The following is an 18698-nucleotide window of genomic DNA, read 5'->3' on the forward strand; positions in this document are numbered from 1 at the left end:
ACGCAGAATTCCGTTTTCTTTCGCCCTCTCCTGAGCGCTCCTGCAGTTTCTGGCGCATAGTCAGGGATCAGCAAACGTTTGTGACAGAGCGCAGCTCTTCACAATAGTGAGAGCTGGACGGGAGGACCCAGGCTGGGGGCTTGGCCGCAGAAGGGGCCGGGGCTCGCCGGGGACCGTGAAGTTAACCGCGCGTCGGGAGTGCCAGTGCCAAGTGAGCTGCGGCTGGGGGAGCGGGTTGGGAAGAGCGAGGCCTGGGGCCGCGGGCGCCCCGGGCGGTGGGCGGGGGCTGGCGGTGCCAGAGGAGGCACTTTTAGCGCTTGGTGTTGGCCGTTGCCCAGACTCGGGTGTCAGCCCCAGGCTCCCCGGCCAGAATCAGCCGGGCGGGCTGCAGGGCACAAGGGGAGAGGCCCGCGTGGGCGGCGGGAGGACCGGTGGGGACTCCGGACACCCCTAGCGGCGGCCGCCTTCATCGCCCGGTCCCACAGGTGAGTGCCAGGCAGGCCGCGGGGCGGAGCCTGCCGTCGCCACCGGCCACCCAGCCCGGCGCCGCCACCACCGCGCAGGTAACTTCCCGCCCGGGTCTCCCCCGCGCCTCCGGGACCCCCAGAGCCTCCGCGCCCGTGCCCCTCGGCCGGCCCTGTGCCCCCAGCCCCGGCGCGCCGTGGCGCCTTTGTCCCCCGCCCCGATGGCGGCGGCGCTTGCCCCTGCGCAGAGTCCGCGCTCGGCCCAGAGCCGGCGTGTCCCGGGAGTGGGCCGGCGCAGGGAGCCGGGGCACCGCCCTGCCCGCGCCCGTCGGAGCCCGCCCGTGGGCGTCCGGCGCCGGGCGTTGCCCAACTCCCTCTCCGCGCCGCGGCGCCCCGATCCCTCCCTTCCTCCCCGCACTCGGGGCCTGAGCGCCCCGGGACCACGCTCGCGGAAGTGGGGCCCCGCGCCGAGGGCCATCCCCTTCCCCCAGCCGGGCGCACTTGCAGCAACAACCCTGGCTTTCCCCCTTAATAGCTGGCTGTGGAGCACGGCGCTGAACTGCGCTAGTGCCACCAAATAGCTTTTTTTGGCATCTTTTTTTTTTAAACCGATGTTTAATTTATATACAGTAAAATGCACCAGTTTTAAGTGTGCAGATCAGTGAGACTTGACAAATTATACAGCCGTTACAATCACTCCCCCAAAGGAGACATAGAATGTTTCCATCACCCACTTTCCTTCGCGCTCCTTTCCAGTCAATCCCCGCCCACAGTTCTGATTTCTGTCATAGCTTACTTAGTTTTGCCTGTTCTAGAACTTAATAAAAATGGGATCATTCAGTGGATACTCTTTTCTGTTTGACTAAAAGTAATTTTTAAGTGGCCATCACTGAGAAGGGGTCTTCTGGTGTTTGGTGTGTGCTCTGGGTCTGCGAAGCCCAATATGGTAGCACCGCCACGTGCGGCCACTGAGCGCTGGAAACGTGGCTTGTCTGCGCTGAGATGTGCTATGAGCATACGCAGCTAATTTCGGAAGACTTAGTACAGAAAAAGAATGTTAAATATCTCATAAATGAAATTTTATGTTGAATACTCGTTAAAATGATAATATTTGGAATGTATTGGGTTAAGTAATAACATTAAAATTCACTTCAGCTGTTTTCAATTTTTCATGTGGCTACTAGAAGATTTAAAATGAGACACGTGGCTCACATATTTTTGTTGGACAGCGCAGCTCTACGCTCCTATTTTAGAAACATTTGGCTCTGCTTCCTGTTATTACAGTAAATGAAAAAGTTGAATCTTCACAAGGGAAGCTATTCCCATCGCAAGGAAGTGATCTAAAACAGAGCCTGACTTCTGCAGGTTTTAAACTTTGTTTCACTTACTTGTTTGCTTAAAAGAGGTAGAAAGGACTAGCTATAGCTGGGCGATAAGTTACATTTTCAAGGACTTTCTAAAATATCGCAAGTGCTTAAAAAGGCACCCTGTGTGTGTGAAAAACAGAAAACTAGTAATTGCCTACAACCCAAATGCCTAAATATATTAAAAATGAACATTTTGGTGTACTTTTGACCAGTCATAATTAAACTTAGTTGAGATAATATTGTGTTCAATTTTATATCATGCTTTTTTCACGTAGCATAGGTTTTAGAATATGGTAAAATTAGAGAAACAGTTATTTTCCCTTTAATCCCGTGGGAAATGTGAAATCTGAGAAGACAGAGATGTTGTCTTTTTTGTTTACTCCTATAGCCCCAGGAACTGGGAACAAGTCAAGCACTAATAAAATAAAAAAAACAAACCCATTGCCATCCAATTGATTTTGACTCGTGGTGACCCCATTTGTTATAGAGTAAAACTGCTCCACAGGGGTTTCTTGGTTGTAATCTTTATGGAGGAAACCCTGGTGGTGCAGTGGTTAAGTTCTACAGCTGCTAACCAATAAAGGTCAGCAGTTCGAATCCACCAGGTGCTCCCTGGAAACTCTATAGGGCAGTTCTACTCTGTTCTATAGAGTCTCTGTGAGTCGGAATCGACTCGACGGCAACATGGCTTTTTTTGCGTGTATTTTAATCTTTATGGAAACAAATTTACAGGCCTTTCTTCCATGGTTCCACTGAGTGGGTTCGAACCACCAACCTTTTGGTTAGTAGCTGAGAGCAAACCGTTTGCACGACCTAGGGACCTTCAAGCACTAAAAAAAAAAAAAGCACTAATAAAAAAAAACCCGTTGCCGTCGAGTCAATTCTGATTCATAGCAGCCCTGTAGGACAGGGTAGAACTGCCCTGTAGAGTTTCCGAGGAGTGCCTGGTGGATTCGAACTGCTGACCTTTTGGTTAGCAGCCGTAGCACTTAACCACTACACCACCAGGGTTTCCTCAAGCACTAAGAGATGTTCGATAAACACTTGAGAGCTGATCAAATAAGTGAGTAGGTGGCGCTGAGAAATGGTAACAGCTACCTTTATTTATCCCTTATGCATGCTTTGTAAATCCCCAAATAAGTCTCTGAGGTAAGTACTATTATTACCACTATGTCACTAGGGTTTCCATGTGCTGGATAAAAACCTGTTGCCATTGAATCGATTCCGACTCATAGTGACCCTACAGGACAGAGTAGAACTGCCCCATAGAGTTTCCAAGGAGCTCCTGGTGGCTGCAAACCGCCATGCTTTGGTTAGCAGCCGTAGCACTTAACCACTAGAAAATGAAGGTTTAGAAAAGCTGAAGAATTTGCCCAGGGTCATACCTAGGAATAGTGATGTTAGTAGCTAATTTTTATTAAGGCTTTGCTGTATACCACCCTCTATACCATGGGTTAATATTTTCTGTAAAGGGCCAGATAGTAAACAAGGCTTTGCTGGCCAGATGTTCTCTGTTGCAGCTATTTTGCTGTTGTAGCGTGTAAACAGCCATACGGACTTGAAGGGTGTGGCTGTGTGCTAATAAAACCTGATTTATGGATACTGAATTGGAATTCCATATGCCAGGAAATAGTATTTACATATGCACATATACGTGTGTGTATATATATGTATTCAGTCACTTAAAAATGTAAAAAAATTCTTAGCTTGGGGACCGTACAAAAACATATAGTGAGCCCGATGTGGCCTGTTTGCTGACCCCGGATCCACATCTCAGCTCACTGAATCCTCATAACCACATGTGAGATTGGTATTTTTATTCCATTTGACAGATAAAGAAACCAGCTTAGAGAGGATAAGTAACTTGCCCAGGTAGAGCTTATACAGATCTCTCTGTCTTTGGAGCCCGAACCTTTTAAACATTGTATTGTGCCTCCAAATCCCAGAGAAATGTGGTTTCTCATGATGGCATTTTGTTGCATGACAACCTTGCAGCAAGTGGAAAATTAGGGCGAAACAGCCAACCACGTTGCTTTCAGAAAGGATTTCCTTCTACCTATCAACAAAAATTAAAAGCCTAGAAGAGATTGTCTCAAAAGTTTCAAGTATTTCGTTTAGAGAGAAAAAATGGCACGTGCTTTAGAAATTCTGGTTTAATGACTTCTCTGTTATACTGGCTTGAGAAAATGGTGCGCTTCCTTGACTTTGAACTTTCTTGCCTTTCAGATTATATCAGGGTGCTGGCACCCAGCCACTCCTCTGCCAATGAAGTACATCCTGGTTACTGGTGGGGTCATCTCAGGCATTGGGAAAGGGATCATTGCTAGCAGCATTGGGACAATTCTAAAGTCGTGTGGACTCCGAGTTACTGCCATCAAAATCGACCCCTATATTAACATCGATGCCGGCACTTTTTCACCATATGAACACGGTATGAAAGAGAGTCACTTTTACCCCCTTATAAAATACTAGGTTAAATTGTTGTTCTTTTTTGCATCTTGGGTAATTCCTTTAGGATAGAGTTCCTGAAGGATTACCCTATATGTTATAAACATGTGAATGTTCTTATGGTCATTGATCACATTGCTGATGACCATCCAAATTAGTCAAATTTTTTGGAAAACTGTGTGAGAGTGTAATCTTTGTTGTACCTTTTGAGTGTGGATTATCTTTAAAAACATTCTTTTTATTGTGGTAAAAATATATATAACAAAACATTTGTCATTTAAACATTTTTTCTGTGTTCAATTCAGTGACATTGATTATGATCACATTGTACAGCCATCACCACTATCCATTTCCAAGTTTTTCTGTCACCCTTAACGGAAGCCCTTCCCTCTGCCCCTGATAACCACTACTGAACTTTGCCTATTCTAAACATTTGTCTTTTCTAGATATTTCATGTAAGTGGGATCATACAATATTAGTCCTTTGGTGACTGATTTTATTTCATTGAGCATGTTTTCAGGGTCCATCCATATTGTAGCATGTGTTAGGACTTCATTCCTCTTTATGGCTGAGCAGTATGCCATTATATGTATGTGCCACACTTTGTTTATTCATTTGTCTGTTGATGGACATTTAGGTTGTTTCCACCTTTTGACTATTGTGAACAGTGTTGCAATGAACATTGGTGTACATCTGTTTATGTTCCTGCTTTCACTTCTTTGGGGGTATATACCATTCTACATTCCCACCAGCAATGAATGAAGGTTCTAATTTCTCAACAGCCACGCGAACAACTGTTATTTTCCAGTTTTTTTTGTTTATCACAGCCATCGTAGTAGGATGAAGTGGTTTTTCATTGTGGTTTTGATTTGCATTTCCCTAATGACTAATGACATTGACCGTTTTTTCCTATACTTGTTGGCCATTTGTATATCCTTTTTGGTGAGATGGCTTTTCAAGTAGTTTGCCCATTTTCTTAAATTGGTTTCTCTTTTTGTTGTTGAGTTTTAGAAGCTCTTTATATATTCTAGATATTAAATCCTTATCTGCTGTATGGTTCCCCTAAATTTTCTCCCATTCTGTAGGCTGTCTCTTCACTTTGCTTTTAATAAAGTCCTTTGACGCACAAAAGTTTCTCATTTAGATGAAGTTCAATTTATTTTATCTTTTGTTGCTCTTGCTTTCGGTGTCATACTAAGAATTCGTTTTTGAAAATTAGGTCCCAAAGCATCCCCCCTATGTTTTCTTCTAAGAGTTTCATGGTTTAAATTCGTACATTTAGGTCCTTGATCCATTTTGAATTAGTTTTTGTATGTGGTGTGAGGCACAGGCCCAGCTTCATTCTCCTGCATGTAGAAATCCAGTTGTCCTGGCAACATTTATTAAAGAGACTATTCTTTCTTTATGGAATGGACTTAGCACTCTTGTCGAAAATCAGTTGACCATAACCCAAGACCATAGATGTATGGATTTATTTCTGGACGCTCAATTCTATCCCATTGGTCTATATGTCTGTCATTATACCACTATCAGGCTGTCTTGATTACTATAGCTTAGGGTGGCAAGACTTCGTCTTCCGTATTTTGGACACGTTATCAGGAGGAACCAGTCTCTGGAGAAGGACATTATACTTGGTAAAATAAAGGGTCAGCGCAAAAGAGGAAGCCCCTCATTGAAATGAATTGACACAGTAGTTGCAACGATGGGCTCAAACATAGCAGTGATTGTGAGGATGGCTCAGGACTGGGTAGTGTTTCATTCTGCTGTACGAAGGGTTGCTATGGGTCAGAACCAAGTAGACGGCGCCTAACAACAAGAGCAACAACAACGACAGCTTTATGGTATGTTTTGAAGTCAGGACGTGTGAGTTCTCCCACTTTGTTCTTCTGGGTTATCTTTTATTTTATTATAAAGGTAATATATTTCTCATTGTTAAGAGCAAATTCAGACAATACAGAGTGACGTGAGGAAAGCAAAAATCATCCGTTTTACACTGTCTGGAGTAACTATTATTCATGCTGATATTTTAATGTATATACTAATTATTGTTTAAAAATGGCACTAGCCCTTACATACTGTTTTTTTAAAAACTTTTTACATACAAGCAGGAAAGTACATAAATCATAAGTATATAGCTCAGTGGGTTTTCACTACGTGAACATACTGTGTAACCAGCCCCCAGATGAAGAAACAGAGCTTTACATGCATCCCAGAAGTCCCCCTGGTGTCCCTTCTGGTCTCCCTAACCACAGACCCCGAGGGTAACCGCTGTCCTGTCTTCTAGCATCATAGATTAACTGTGCTTGGTTTTGAACTTTAAATGAATGGAATCTTATAGTTACACTGTTTTGTAATCTAATTTTTAAAAATAATGATATGCTGTGGGCTTATTTATGTATTTTATACGTTTAAGGACTGTACAGAACCTGTATAACACTAGCAAGTAATTTCCAACACTGTGACAGAAAGCTTTAAGATTTATTTTTTTAAACGTAAATTCCTAGGTGCAGAATTTCTGAGTTGGGGAACATGTATATTTTTAAGGCTTTTGATATGTAACACGTAATGCCAAAGGTTTTTAGCTGCATGATCCCTTATCTACAACTCTGAAATCCAAACCATTTTGAAAACTGAAAAATTTTTTATAAGTTTGTGGCTATTTATAGTTTTTTTTTCTCACAAGTTCTGAAAATTGAGAATTCTTTATATATTCATGGCTATTTGTCATTTTTATTCCACCTGGAGATGTATATATATTTTTATTGTACTTTAAATGAAGGTTTACAGAACAAATTAGTTTCTCATCAGTTACTACACACATTGTTGTATGACACTGGTTAATGACATGTCAACACTCTCCCCTCTCAACCCTGGGCTCCCTATCACCAACTGTCCTGTTCCCTCCTACCTTCCAGTCCCTGCCCCAGGGCTGGTGGACCCCTTTAGTCTCTCTGATAAGGATTGTGGGTCTGTACCAATTTCTATCCTCATTAACGGTGCATAAGAAGGCCCATTAAAAAAATATGTATCAATATTCCTGTACTCATTGTTATTCTTTATGAGGGCATTTGTTTTTACTTGTTATTATCTATTTATTTTTTAATAGACTGTGTTTCTTATAGCCGTTTTAGAGGTACAGAAAGATTGTGCAGAATGCTCAGAGAGTTTCCATATCCCCTCTCCCCCTGCACACAATTTCTCCTATTATTAACATCTTGTATTCCCTGTGGTACATTTGTTAAAATTGCTAAACCAGCAGCGATACATTGTTAACTAAAGTCCATAGTCTACATTGTTGTTGTTGTTAGGTGCAGTCCAGTTGATTTTCATAGTGACCCCATGTGACAGAGTAGAACTGCCCTGTAGGGTTTTCTAGGCTGTAATCTTTACAGGAGCAGATCACCAGGTCTTTCTCACCTGTTTTTCTTCCAAAGTAACTTTAGGATCATTGTCATGTTAAAAAAAAAAAAAACTGTTGGATTTTTATTTTAATTATATGAAGTCTAAATAATTGCTTTTTGAAGACTTGATATCTACAGTTTATCCTTCTATTCTAGGAACTTAATGCATATATACTTTCAAAGTTTGGAAATTAAAAATTCTGAGATTCTTTGCCATGTACTTAGAGTACTGCCAAATAAATTTGGCCTGAATTAACTTAAGAAATTGCAGCGGCTGCTTCCAGAAAAAAAAAGTGTCAGAAGTTAAGATGAGCAAGGTAAAAAGACCTTTGTATGGATCAGAAATTCCTGATTAACATGAAAAAGTAGAATTTGAACTGGAAATGGAATTTGAAAAATACAAAAATATTGTACTTTTGTCAATTTGCTTTTCTGTCCTTGAGGTTCAAGATATCCCAGATCATGCTTATATATGTTATAAAAAATAAAACCAAACCAGTTGCTGTCGAGTTGGTTCTGACTCATGGCGACCCCATATGTGCAGAATAGAACTGCACCATAGGGTTTTCAAGGCTGTGACCTTTCCGAAGCAGATCACCAAGCCTGTCATCCCAGGTAACCCCGGGTGGGTTCCATATTCGTTATACCTATTGAAAAACCAAACGCATTGCCATGGAGTAGATGCCGACTCCTAGTGACCCTATAGGACAGAGTAGAACTGCCCCATAGGGTTTCCAAGGCTGTAATCTTTATGGAAGCAGACTGCTACATCTTTCTGGTAGGTTTGAACCACAGACCTTTCGGTTAGCAGTGGAGCTCTTAACCACTGTGTCACCAGGGCTCCTATCCAAAAACCAAACCCACTGCCGTCGAGTCGATCCCAACTCATAGCGACCCTATAGGACAGAGTACAACCGCCCTGTAGAGTTTCCAAGGAGCACCTGGCAGATTCGAACTGCCGACCCTTCGGTTAGCAGCCATAGCACTTAACCACTACCCCACCAGGGTTTCCAGGGCTCCTATATACATTATAAAAGAGATGTAAATGAGGACTTACAAGGGGTTTTAGAACATATGACTCCCCATCAATGCCCTCAAGTGGTTGGTTTAATAGAGATTCAGAAACTTTCCCAATGGTTAACGTGGATGCTCCTGGTACAGCTAAGTCTACAACTATATCCCTTTTTACAGTCCAGTTGTGTAGATTCCTCATTGCACACACTGACTTTTTTTAAAAATAATTTTTATTGTGCTTTAAGTGAAAGTTTACAAATCAAGTCAGTCTGTCACACATAAGCCTATATATACCTTACTATATACTCCCATTTACTCTCCCCCTAATGAGTCAGCCCACTCCTTCCTTCCAGTTTCTCCTTTCATGACCGTTTTGCCAGTTTCTAACCCCCTCTACCCTCCCATCTCCCCTCCAGACAGGAGATGCAAACACAGTCTCAAGCGTCCACCTGATACAAGTAGCTCACTCTTCATCAGCATCTCTCTCCAGCCCATTGTCCAGTCCCTTCCATGTCTGATGAGTTGTCTTCGGGAATGGTTCCTGTCCTGTGCCAACAGAAGGTTTGGGGACCATGACCGCCGGGATTCTTCTAGTCTCAGTCAGGCCATTAAGTCTGGTCTTTTTATGAGAATTTAGGGTCTGCATCCCACTGTTCTCCTGCTCCCTCAGGGGTTCTCTGTTGACACACTGACTTTTTTGTCTCATTTGTACAAAGTTGCTCCGTGGGCTGGCTGCAGCCCTGCTTTTTCATCTACTGTCTGTTCAGTTGTTTCTTCAACCAAGATGGGAATCAATTAAAACTTTCTTATACCAATTTCTGAGTTCAGGATACTGATGTTTTGAAGTAAATCACTGTTTTAAAGCCTTTTTTTTTTTCATGTGGTATATAATGAGTTTGGGAAAGCCAAATCCTGAAGACAGAATTTCAGTAAGCATTTAAAAGATACCATCATAGGATACCAGAATGTTTTCAGTGTATTTTCATGGATAGAATTGCTAGATTTCTCCATCGAAATAAGGAGGTGGTGATAGAATATGCATTATAAATATGTCTTTTACCAGCTCTTTAAGGAACCCTGATGGTGCAATGGTTAAGTGCTTGTCTGCTAACTGAAAGGCTGGTGGTTCAAATCCACCAGCTGCTCTACTGGAGAAAAGACGTGTTGATCTGCTCCCATAAAGATTTCAGCCTAGGAAACCCTATGGGGCAGTTCTACGCTGTCTTATATAGGGCTGCTATGAGTGGGAATCAATTTGATGATACCCAACAACAACAACGAGCTCTTCAATAAAATGTGCCCATCTTTGAACAATAAGCTATTAAAAGCTAATTTTTACATTGCCTTAAAAATTTTTTTTACTGTAGTAAATATATATATGTAGCACAAAATTTGCCATTTTAACCATTTTAGAGTGTACAGTTCAGTGGCATTAATTACAGTTACCATGTTGTGCAGCTCTTACCACTATCCACGTCTGAAACTTTTTCATCGCCCCAAACAGAAACGCAGTGCCTCTTAAGCAATAATTTCCCGTCCTCCCCTTCTCCCAGCCCCTGGTAACCTCTCATTTTACACTGCCTTTTTTTTTTTTTATTCTAGGTGAAGTGTTTGTCTTAAATGATGGCGGAGAAGTTGACTTAGACCTGGGAAATTATGAAAGGTTCTTGGATATTAATCTTTATAGAGACAACAACATCACGACTGGGAAGATATATCATCATGTGATCAATAAAGAGAGGCGTGGCGATTACCTGGGGAAAACAGTACAAGGTATTCCATTCCGCGTAATGCTCTAGGGGCCAAGTACTCACGCCCTGCCCAAAACAGATGGGAAAATGACCTAATCCCTGCGCTTCAAAGTTCTAATACTTCTTAAGCCACTGCGTTCTTTTCCTTTTCCTCAAAAATGTCAGGCTCCTCTGCGGTCCTGATTATATTTTCATCCGGGTCTTTTCTCTCGTTTCCTAATGTCTTTTTTTCCCCCTTGTCCATAGATCTGTCCTTTTTTGGTCACTGTTGTTTTTTAGCTTTTATTTTAGAATACCCATGGAGAAATTTTTTTTTTTTTTAAATTTTTACCTGTTTGGGGTGCAAGTTGTTGTTTTACTTTTTGCCTGCCTTTTGTTCAATATCTCCTTTCTTTTCCTCGTTTTTGCATCTTTGCCTAAGTGGTTATTAATCCTCTGTCAAGGACTGCGTTGGGGAGGGAGAGGCAGGCAGCGCAGCATCGTTGGCTGATTCGTGTTACTTTTCCCCAACCCTTTCTCTTTTGTTGTTAGCTGCCATTGAGTTGGTCCCTGACTCATGGTGACCCCACGCACAATGTGATTGGACCATAGCGATCCAAAGGGTTTTCATTGGCTAATTTTTGGAAGTAGCTTGCCTGGCCTTTCTTCCTAGTCTGTCTTAGTCTGGAAGCTCCACTGAAACTAGCAACATGCAAACCTCCACTGACAGACAGGGGGTGGCCATGTATGATGTGCATTGGCCAGGAATCAAACCCAGGTCTCCTGCATTGCCCCATTATCCTTTCCCTGGGTGGTATGATTTTCTTTTGTCTTAGAAGAAATCCTCCTGGCACCTGCTAAAGTCTTGTATTCATATGTTTCTATATGATGGGGTTGTTGTTAGGTGTCGTCGAGTCGGCTCTGACTCATGGCGACCCTACATATAACAGAACGAGACATTGCCTCGTTGTGTGCCATCCTCACAATAGTAGGTTGGTGGAGTGAAAGTGATAATTTCCCCATGCCCTTTAAATCACTTTTGAGTTGGAACCAGCTGAGAAGTAGACATAGGGGTCAGACAGAGATTAGAAGATCAGCTATGTCACAGTTGAGACTTGGACAGAGTGGCTGAGATCTGCCATTAACTGTGCTTTCTAATAGTTTCCCCCTAAGTCTTGGGAAAACCCAGTGGAGGGAGAGTTGCTGCCTCACACCTGCCACATCCCAACGTAGGGGAGAGGGTAAGCCCCCAGACCTGGACCCTGACCCCTGGCCCTGGGCTTCCCAGGTGGAGGCCAGCCCAGCAGACCCCACTCTCTTGGAAAGCGGCTAGGCCAGGCCATTCCAAATTCACCTGAGGGAGATGACTTTCTTCTGCCTTCAGGGAGTGGCAGGCGCAAGGTGGAGCCAGTGGCAGATACCCTTTCACCTCAGTTTCCCCAGTGCTGGCATTTCTACTTCATGTGTCATTAGGAGCTCTGTTCCAAGTCCCTGTGGGCCTGTGGGGATGCCACTTTTTGGTCTTTTCAGAAGCCTGGGACCTGTTCATCACCCAGGGGCTCCTGACCTGCACGTGAGGCCTTGGCTGTGCCCTGCCGAGTTGACCCTTCCCCAACTCAGCGGGGTTACCCCCAGATATTCTCCCCCTTGGTGGAGCTCAGCACTCAGGGAGCTCTGCCTAGGGTCTGCAGGGCCCTCTGCATGCGTCTTCCTCATGGAGTCCAGCATTCAGCACACTCGGTGGCCCTCCTTATAGGTTCTAGTTGGCATTATAGGTGTTTTCTAGTTTCATTGAAGATGGTATTTCTTTCTGTGTCTTGTTCTCTGTGATGGTTGGTTTCAAGAGAAGAGGGAGGAGCTACTTTAATGGCATAACATTTAAGTGCCTTAACCTGTATTGCATAAATGCATGTGTATTTCAGTGAGGGAAGACAACCACAGGGAGCCTAGAGCTTGCCCAGCTCCCTAGCTGGCTTTCAGGTTACGTGGGAGGTCTAGAGACCTTCTCTATATCCCTTTCTCATGAGCAGGAACTAAGTGTATCTGTACTATTGCTTCTTTCTGCAGTGGTCCCTCACATTACTGATGCCGTCCAGGAGTGGGTGATGAACCAAGCCATGGTGCCTGTGGACGGGACTAAGCAGGAGCCCCAGATCTGCGTCATTGAGGCAAGCATGGCACTTTTCTTTATCAGCTTGTGTCTGATCTCCGTTCATCCAACAGGTCTGCCTTGATGGCCTCTTGTGTGCCAGGCACTGTGCTAGGAGCAGGGTGACAGCAGGGAGCAAGGATGATGGTCCCTGCCCATGGTCACAAGTCAGCGGGCAACACTGGCATTAAGCATGCAAGTTTCATGTTGTTATTATTAAAAGATTCCAGAAAAGAATTTGTCCACATGGCTTCAGGGGACATCTAAGTCAATTGGCATAATAAAATCTATTAAGATAACATTCTGCATCCTACTTTGGAGAGTGGTGTCTGGGGTCTTAAACGCAAGCAAGCGGCCATCTAAAATGCATCGATGGGTCTCAGCCCACCTGGATCAAAGGGGAATGAAGAACACCAAGGACACAAGGTAACTATGAGCCCAAGAGACAGAAAGGGCCACATAAACCAGAGACTACATCAGCCTGAGACCAGAAGAACTAGATGGTGCCCGGTCACAACCGATGGCTGCCCTGACAGGGAGCACAACAGAGAACCCCTGAGGGAGCAAGAGAGCAGTGGAATGCAGACCCCAAATTCTCATAAAAAGACCAGACTTAATGGTCTGACTGAGACTAGAGGAATCTCGGTGGTCATGGTCCCCAGACCTTCTGTTAGCCCAAAACAGGAAGCTTTCTCAAAGCCAACTCTTCGGACTGGGATCGGACTGGACTATGGGATGGAAAATGATACTGGTGAAGAATGAGCTTCTTGGATGGAGTAGACAGAGGAGACTATGTTGGCATCTCCTGTCTGGAGAGGAAATGAGAGGGCAGAGGGGGCCAGAAGCTGGCCGAATGGATGCAAGGAGACAGAGTGGAGGGAAGGAGTGTGTTGTCTCATTAGGGGGAGAGCAATTAGGAGTGTATAGCAAGGTGTATATAAATTTTTGTATGAGAGACTGACATGATTTGTAAACTTTGACTTAAAGCACAATAAAAATTAATTAAAAAAAAAAAAGAATGGGTCCATGGCCCAAAAGTCATGACGAATTTCCTAAACCTGAAAATATAATTTTTCCAGAAATTTGTTTTGTTCTCTTAGTTTTTATAGGTAAAAGAATAGCCTTTGTCTAAGACTGTTAACCTTTATCACGAGAAAAGTTCCAAATGGTCATGTGTATGAGTATTTTTACCTTTTGTTCCTGATTCTGTCCTTGAGTTGACTTGCCCAGCTTAACAAAGGTTAACTCAGCACATAATATGTACTAGCCACAATGATAGCTGCTAGGGATAGGAGGACAAACATGCTCTCGAGGAGCTGATCGTCTAGATTTTTAATTTCATGGAAACAAACTGTGACAAGTAGTCACCAGCAAAACCCCTTCTTCTCCATAGAACCCTGATGTTTGTATTTGCTTATTGTATACTAATCAGGGATCCTTTGGATTAGTTCTAAGTTGTATTCAACAGCTGTGTTTGTCCATGTTTTAAGCTTTTGAAGAAGGACCACCAAAGCAGATTTTTTGTTTTAAGTATATAAAAGCTGTTGACCAAAGTGTTTTATGTGGGTGAGACCGCCACTTAGCCTGGTGGAACTGACAGGCTTTATTCATTAGTATAGATCTTTTAAGCAGGAACTTGGAAAATTTAAGCCTGGCTTAAAACGAAAACAAAGACAAAAAACAATCAGTTGCTGTTGAGTGAATTCTGACTCATGATGAGCCCGTGTGTGTCACAGTAGACCTGTGCTCCACAGGGTTTTCAATGACTGATTTCTCAGAAGTAGATCACCAGGCCTTTCTTCTGAGGTACGTCTGGGTAGACTTGGGTCATCAACCTTTCAGTTAGCAGCCGAGCGCATTAACCGTTGGCACTACCCAGGAATCCTGTCTTAGGAGCTAAGAGATGATCCCCAGAAATCCCTCAACCAGCTTCTCTTCATGTCTCAACAGCCGGGATTGGGTCAGACACCCATTTCTGAAGTAAGTCCAGGCAAGGAGCATGAATTTCCACGACAGGCTTAGATGCATAATCTGGGGAGGCACAGGTGGGGGGTAGCCAGACAAGATGTCCATGTTGGAGAGCTATTTTTGCCATCCAAAGACTCCAGGCCTGGCTTAAAAGACTATAAACTCTCTTTTTTTTAATTGCGTACAGGACTCCTTTCCTTAAAGGCAAACTGATTTTGCATAGCTCGTAATTTGCTGCTGCTTCAATTTCAATTTCAGGTTTAGTTAGACCTTTCTTAAAATGTTCTTATGGGTAATAGTTCTCTTGTTGTGTGGGGGAAAGAACTAACTTAGGACTGTTCTCCTAATAATACTGAAATATCCTGAGCACAGTGATCAGAATGGTGAGCCAGAAACATTCCAGCAGAGAAGCTGTAATGGAAACTTCCAAATTTGCGGGGAGGGTGCAGTACCACAGACAGCCATGCGAGGGCAGAAGCCAATAATATTTAAAGATTTTGCCTCCTCTGATGCACTGTTAACTCCCAGGGTACCACCATCAGAAAAGAGATGTTGCCCATACAGTTCAGTTTAAGTGCAGTCCTCTTTTTTCCTTAAAAAAGATGTATTTTTTCCATTACATTCTTGGTGGATTGTGGTTAGTGAGCCCTTACACTTCTCCCCCCAGATTCCTGATTGCATGTGATAGTTTTGTGATTCTTGGATTTTCATAATTAAGCTCGTCATTCTCTTACGAAACGATCATGTATTTCTACCTGTTCCATACCCGGTAACCTTAATTGTAGCTGTTTTGTAAAGAATAATTTCTTCCGCAGCAATGTAGCCGAGACTGATCAGTTTGGTTCCGTTGTAATGATCGTAACAGGTACTAGAACCCTGTCACCTGGGGCTTATTATTGAATTTCCAGATTTTTCTCTCCTGTCTTGATCATTAACCTAAACCCCCAGTGCTGCGGGTAGGGCACTGGGCTTGGGCTGGAGCATTTCTGCCTTCGTGGGGCTCGCTGCCTAGTGGGGTAGATAGACAGGAAACAAGGACACACAACAGAATGGGGTTGAGGCTGCTTTATGTGGTGGTCAGGGCGAGGCTCTCTGCGAGAGAGGCACTGGAAGACAGAGGAGACAGATGTATATGAAGAAGAAGGGTAGGAGAGCTTAAGGGGTGGAAAGGAGGAGTGTGACTTATCTGAGGAACAGAAAGGCCAGTGAGGCTGAAGCACGGAAAGCAGGGGTAATGAGGCACAAGATAAGATTAGGGACTTGTGCAAGGGCCAGGTATGTAGGGCCTTTTGTTGGCTGTGGAAGGGAGTTTAGATTTTGAGTGAAGCAGTGAGCCAGTGAGGGGTATAAGCACGGGAGAGACATATTCTGAGTCTTGGAAGGTCACTTTGCTGGTATATGACAAATGGTTTGATTGTAGGGCAGGAGGGAGTGGAAGCTGGGAGACCATTTAGACCAGGGGTCAGCACACCTTTTCTGGAAAGGGCCAGGTAGGAAATATTTTTAGTTTTGTCACAGCTACTCTACTCTGCCATCATAGCATGAATCCAGCCATAAACAATATGTAAATGAGTGGGCATGGCTGTGTGCCAGTAAAACTTTATTTACAAAAACAGGTGGTGGGTTTGTTTGATGTCCGCTGGTTTTAAATGATTGGAATAATTCCTGCAGAAGATGATGTTGGCTTGGGTGTCTAGGCTGGTAGCAGTAGAGACAGAGAGCAGTGGAGGGGTTTGCAAGAGTTTGGGACTGAGTTGGGAGAGGAAAAGGGGGGAATCGAGGATGATTTCTGGACTTCTGGCTGGAATCTGTTAGTGGGAGGAAATGAGGAAGCACCTAGAAAAACAGGCCCTGGGCTCAGGGGAGCCAAGAGTTCAGTTTGGAACATGTTAAGTTTGAGTAACTGTTGAGCCATCCAAGATGTCAGTGACAATTTGGCTCCAGAGTTCAGCAGAGCTGGGAAGAGGGCAAGGTTACAAGTAGATTTCAGACTGAATAAGTAGCTGAAGCCAGAGGAGATGATGAATTCTGTGAGTGGACTTGACGTAACTTCTTCCTCCTCAACATCTGGATCATTCCACTTAGTGCCGAAGTTTTACTTTTGATTATTGTTCGTAGTTATTGTTGTTGCTAGGTGCCATTGAGACGGTTCCTACTCATAGCGACCTTGTGTACAACAGAATGAAATACTGCCCGGTCCTGTGCCATCCTCATAATCAGTGCTGTGTTTGAACCCATTGTTGCAGCCACTGTGTCAGTGAGGGTCTTCCTCTTTTTCGCTGACCCTCTACTTTACCAAGCGTGATGTCCTCCTCCAGGGACTGATCCTTCCTAATAACGTGTCCAAAGTACGTGAGATGAAGCCTCGCCATCCTTGCTTTTAAACAGCATTCTGGCTGTACTTCTTCCAGGACAGAGTTAGTCATTCTTCTGGCAGTCCATGGTATATTCAATATTCTTTGCCAACACCGTAATTCAAAGGCATCAATTTTCCTTCGGTCTTCCTTATTCATTGTCCAGCCTTTGCATGCATCTGAGATGATTGAAAATACCATGGCTTGGGTCAGGTACACCTTAGTTCTCAGAGTGACATCTTTGCTTTTTAACACTTTAGAGAGGTCTTTTGCAGCTGATTTGCCTAATGCAATGCGTCGTTTGATTTCTTGACTGCTGCTTCTATGGGTGTTGATTTTGGAAAATGAAATCCTTGACAAATTCAATATTTTCTCGGTTTATCATCATTTTGCATATTGTTCATTAGCTCTGTCTTATTTTCCTCGTTAAATTCATACTATCTTAATTAAACTCTTCCCAGCACCTGGTTTATAGTATTGAGCATGTAGTAGATGTTCAAATGCTGGAGAATTAATTAAAAAATCCATGTGACAGCCTGTAAGTATTTATATGTGGTGAGGCTAAATGGGCTAAGGTGAATATTAGCCTAGTCTAAAGTAAAATGCCTAAGTAACTTTACTGGAAGCACTTTGTAACTTAACATTTATCAAAGGATTACACTGTCAGGAGTATTCATGGGGCTTTTGGTAGTATTTTTTTTCTGAAAGCTAGCGTGTTTTAATCATAGTGATTTGATTCAAGCAATGCCAATATTGCAGGGAGATTGTTCAAATACATGTGTGTGTATGCGTGTGTGTGTCTGTGTGTAGAGAGCAAGAGAATGTTCACTATTCTATGCCCCGTGGGACCAGATGGCTCTCATTTTTCCTGTGTTGTTAGCAGATTTGGGTTTTACCTTCCAGTTGTACTGACTGGTAGAAATTAACTTCTCTTGCTCCTTTGTGACCTATATTCTGGATCTGTCTATCTGCTTATGAATTCCCTTCTCTTTCCTTAAAACCTTCTTTGACCTCACTTTCTTCACCCTTCTTGGTCCTTTGTTTAATCTCTTACCTGTTTACTTGGCTATGTTATATTCCATCCCTTTCCTCTTATTTTACTTTCTAGTCTCCATTTTCTCTTCCCATTATTTCATCTCCTTTTTTTTTTTTTTAGATTTTCAACAGCTTTTTATATACCATAAATTTCATCCTTTTTAAGTGTCCAATTCAATGATTTTCAGTCTATTTATAAACTGTGGTTCTTTTGCAACCATCAAACTTTAGTTGTTATGCTCAGGTTTATCAAGAGTTTTTCTTATTAGTCTGTGTACCTTGGAAGATGTTATCATTCATGTCTTTTTTTTTCCCCCATTTCCAGCTGGGTGGCACCATCGGAGATATTGAAGGAATGCCATATGTGGAAGCTTTCAGACAATTCCAGTTTAAAGCCAAGAAAGAGAATTTCTGTAATATCCACGTTAGCCTTGTCCCACAGGTAGGCTTTCCAGATACGTATATGGATAGCAACTTCTATCAGTTTTCCTAGGATATTCTATTTAATTCACATTTTAAATTAATAAAGGAAGCCAGTAATTATCCAGAAGAGCTAGATGTCCAATGTCCTGATAGTGACCCAAGTCTAACATGTCTTTTCAGCCCAGCGCTACCGGAGAACAAAAAACCAAACCCACGCAAAACAGTGTCCGTGCACTGCGAGGCCTAGGGCTCTCTCCAGATCTGGTAGGTTAAGGACAGTGGGTAAGTTTGTCCCTAACGTCTCTTGTAGTAATCCTCTATAGGACCTCCATTTCTTAGTCTATA

At 43.2% G+C, this 18698-nt stretch overlaps 1 protein-coding gene across 3 annotated transcripts in view; it reads left to right on the forward strand.

Annotated features, from left to right (window-relative positions):
- Positions 1-18698, forward strand: part of CTPS2 (CTP synthase 2) — a 107075-nt gene continuing 88377 nt past the window's right edge. The window contains exons 1-6 of one of the 3 annotated variants that reach the window (XM_049873379.1): positions 1-211; positions 4058-4262; positions 10297-10467; positions 12492-12592; positions 18256-18372; positions 18534-18617. In XM_049873379.1, coding sequence (XP_049729336.1) covers positions 4097-4262; positions 10297-10467; positions 12492-12592; positions 18256-18372; positions 18534-18617 — 639 coding nt within the window. In that variant the 5' untranslated portion in view covers positions 1-211; positions 4058-4096. Of the gene's footprint in view, positions 212-286; positions 564-4057; positions 4263-10296; positions 10468-12491; positions 12593-18255; positions 18373-18533; positions 18618-18698 lie in introns of those variants that run through there. The other 2 variants (XM_049873378.1, XM_049873380.1) reach the window with 2 other exon arrangements.

The sequence above is a fragment of the Elephas maximus genome, chromosome X (assembly GCF_024166365.1).
Source record: "Elephas maximus indicus isolate mEleMax1 chromosome X, mEleMax1 primary haplotype, whole genome shotgun sequence".
Lineage (NCBI taxonomy): Eukaryota > Metazoa > Chordata > Mammalia > Proboscidea > Elephantidae > Elephas > Elephas maximus.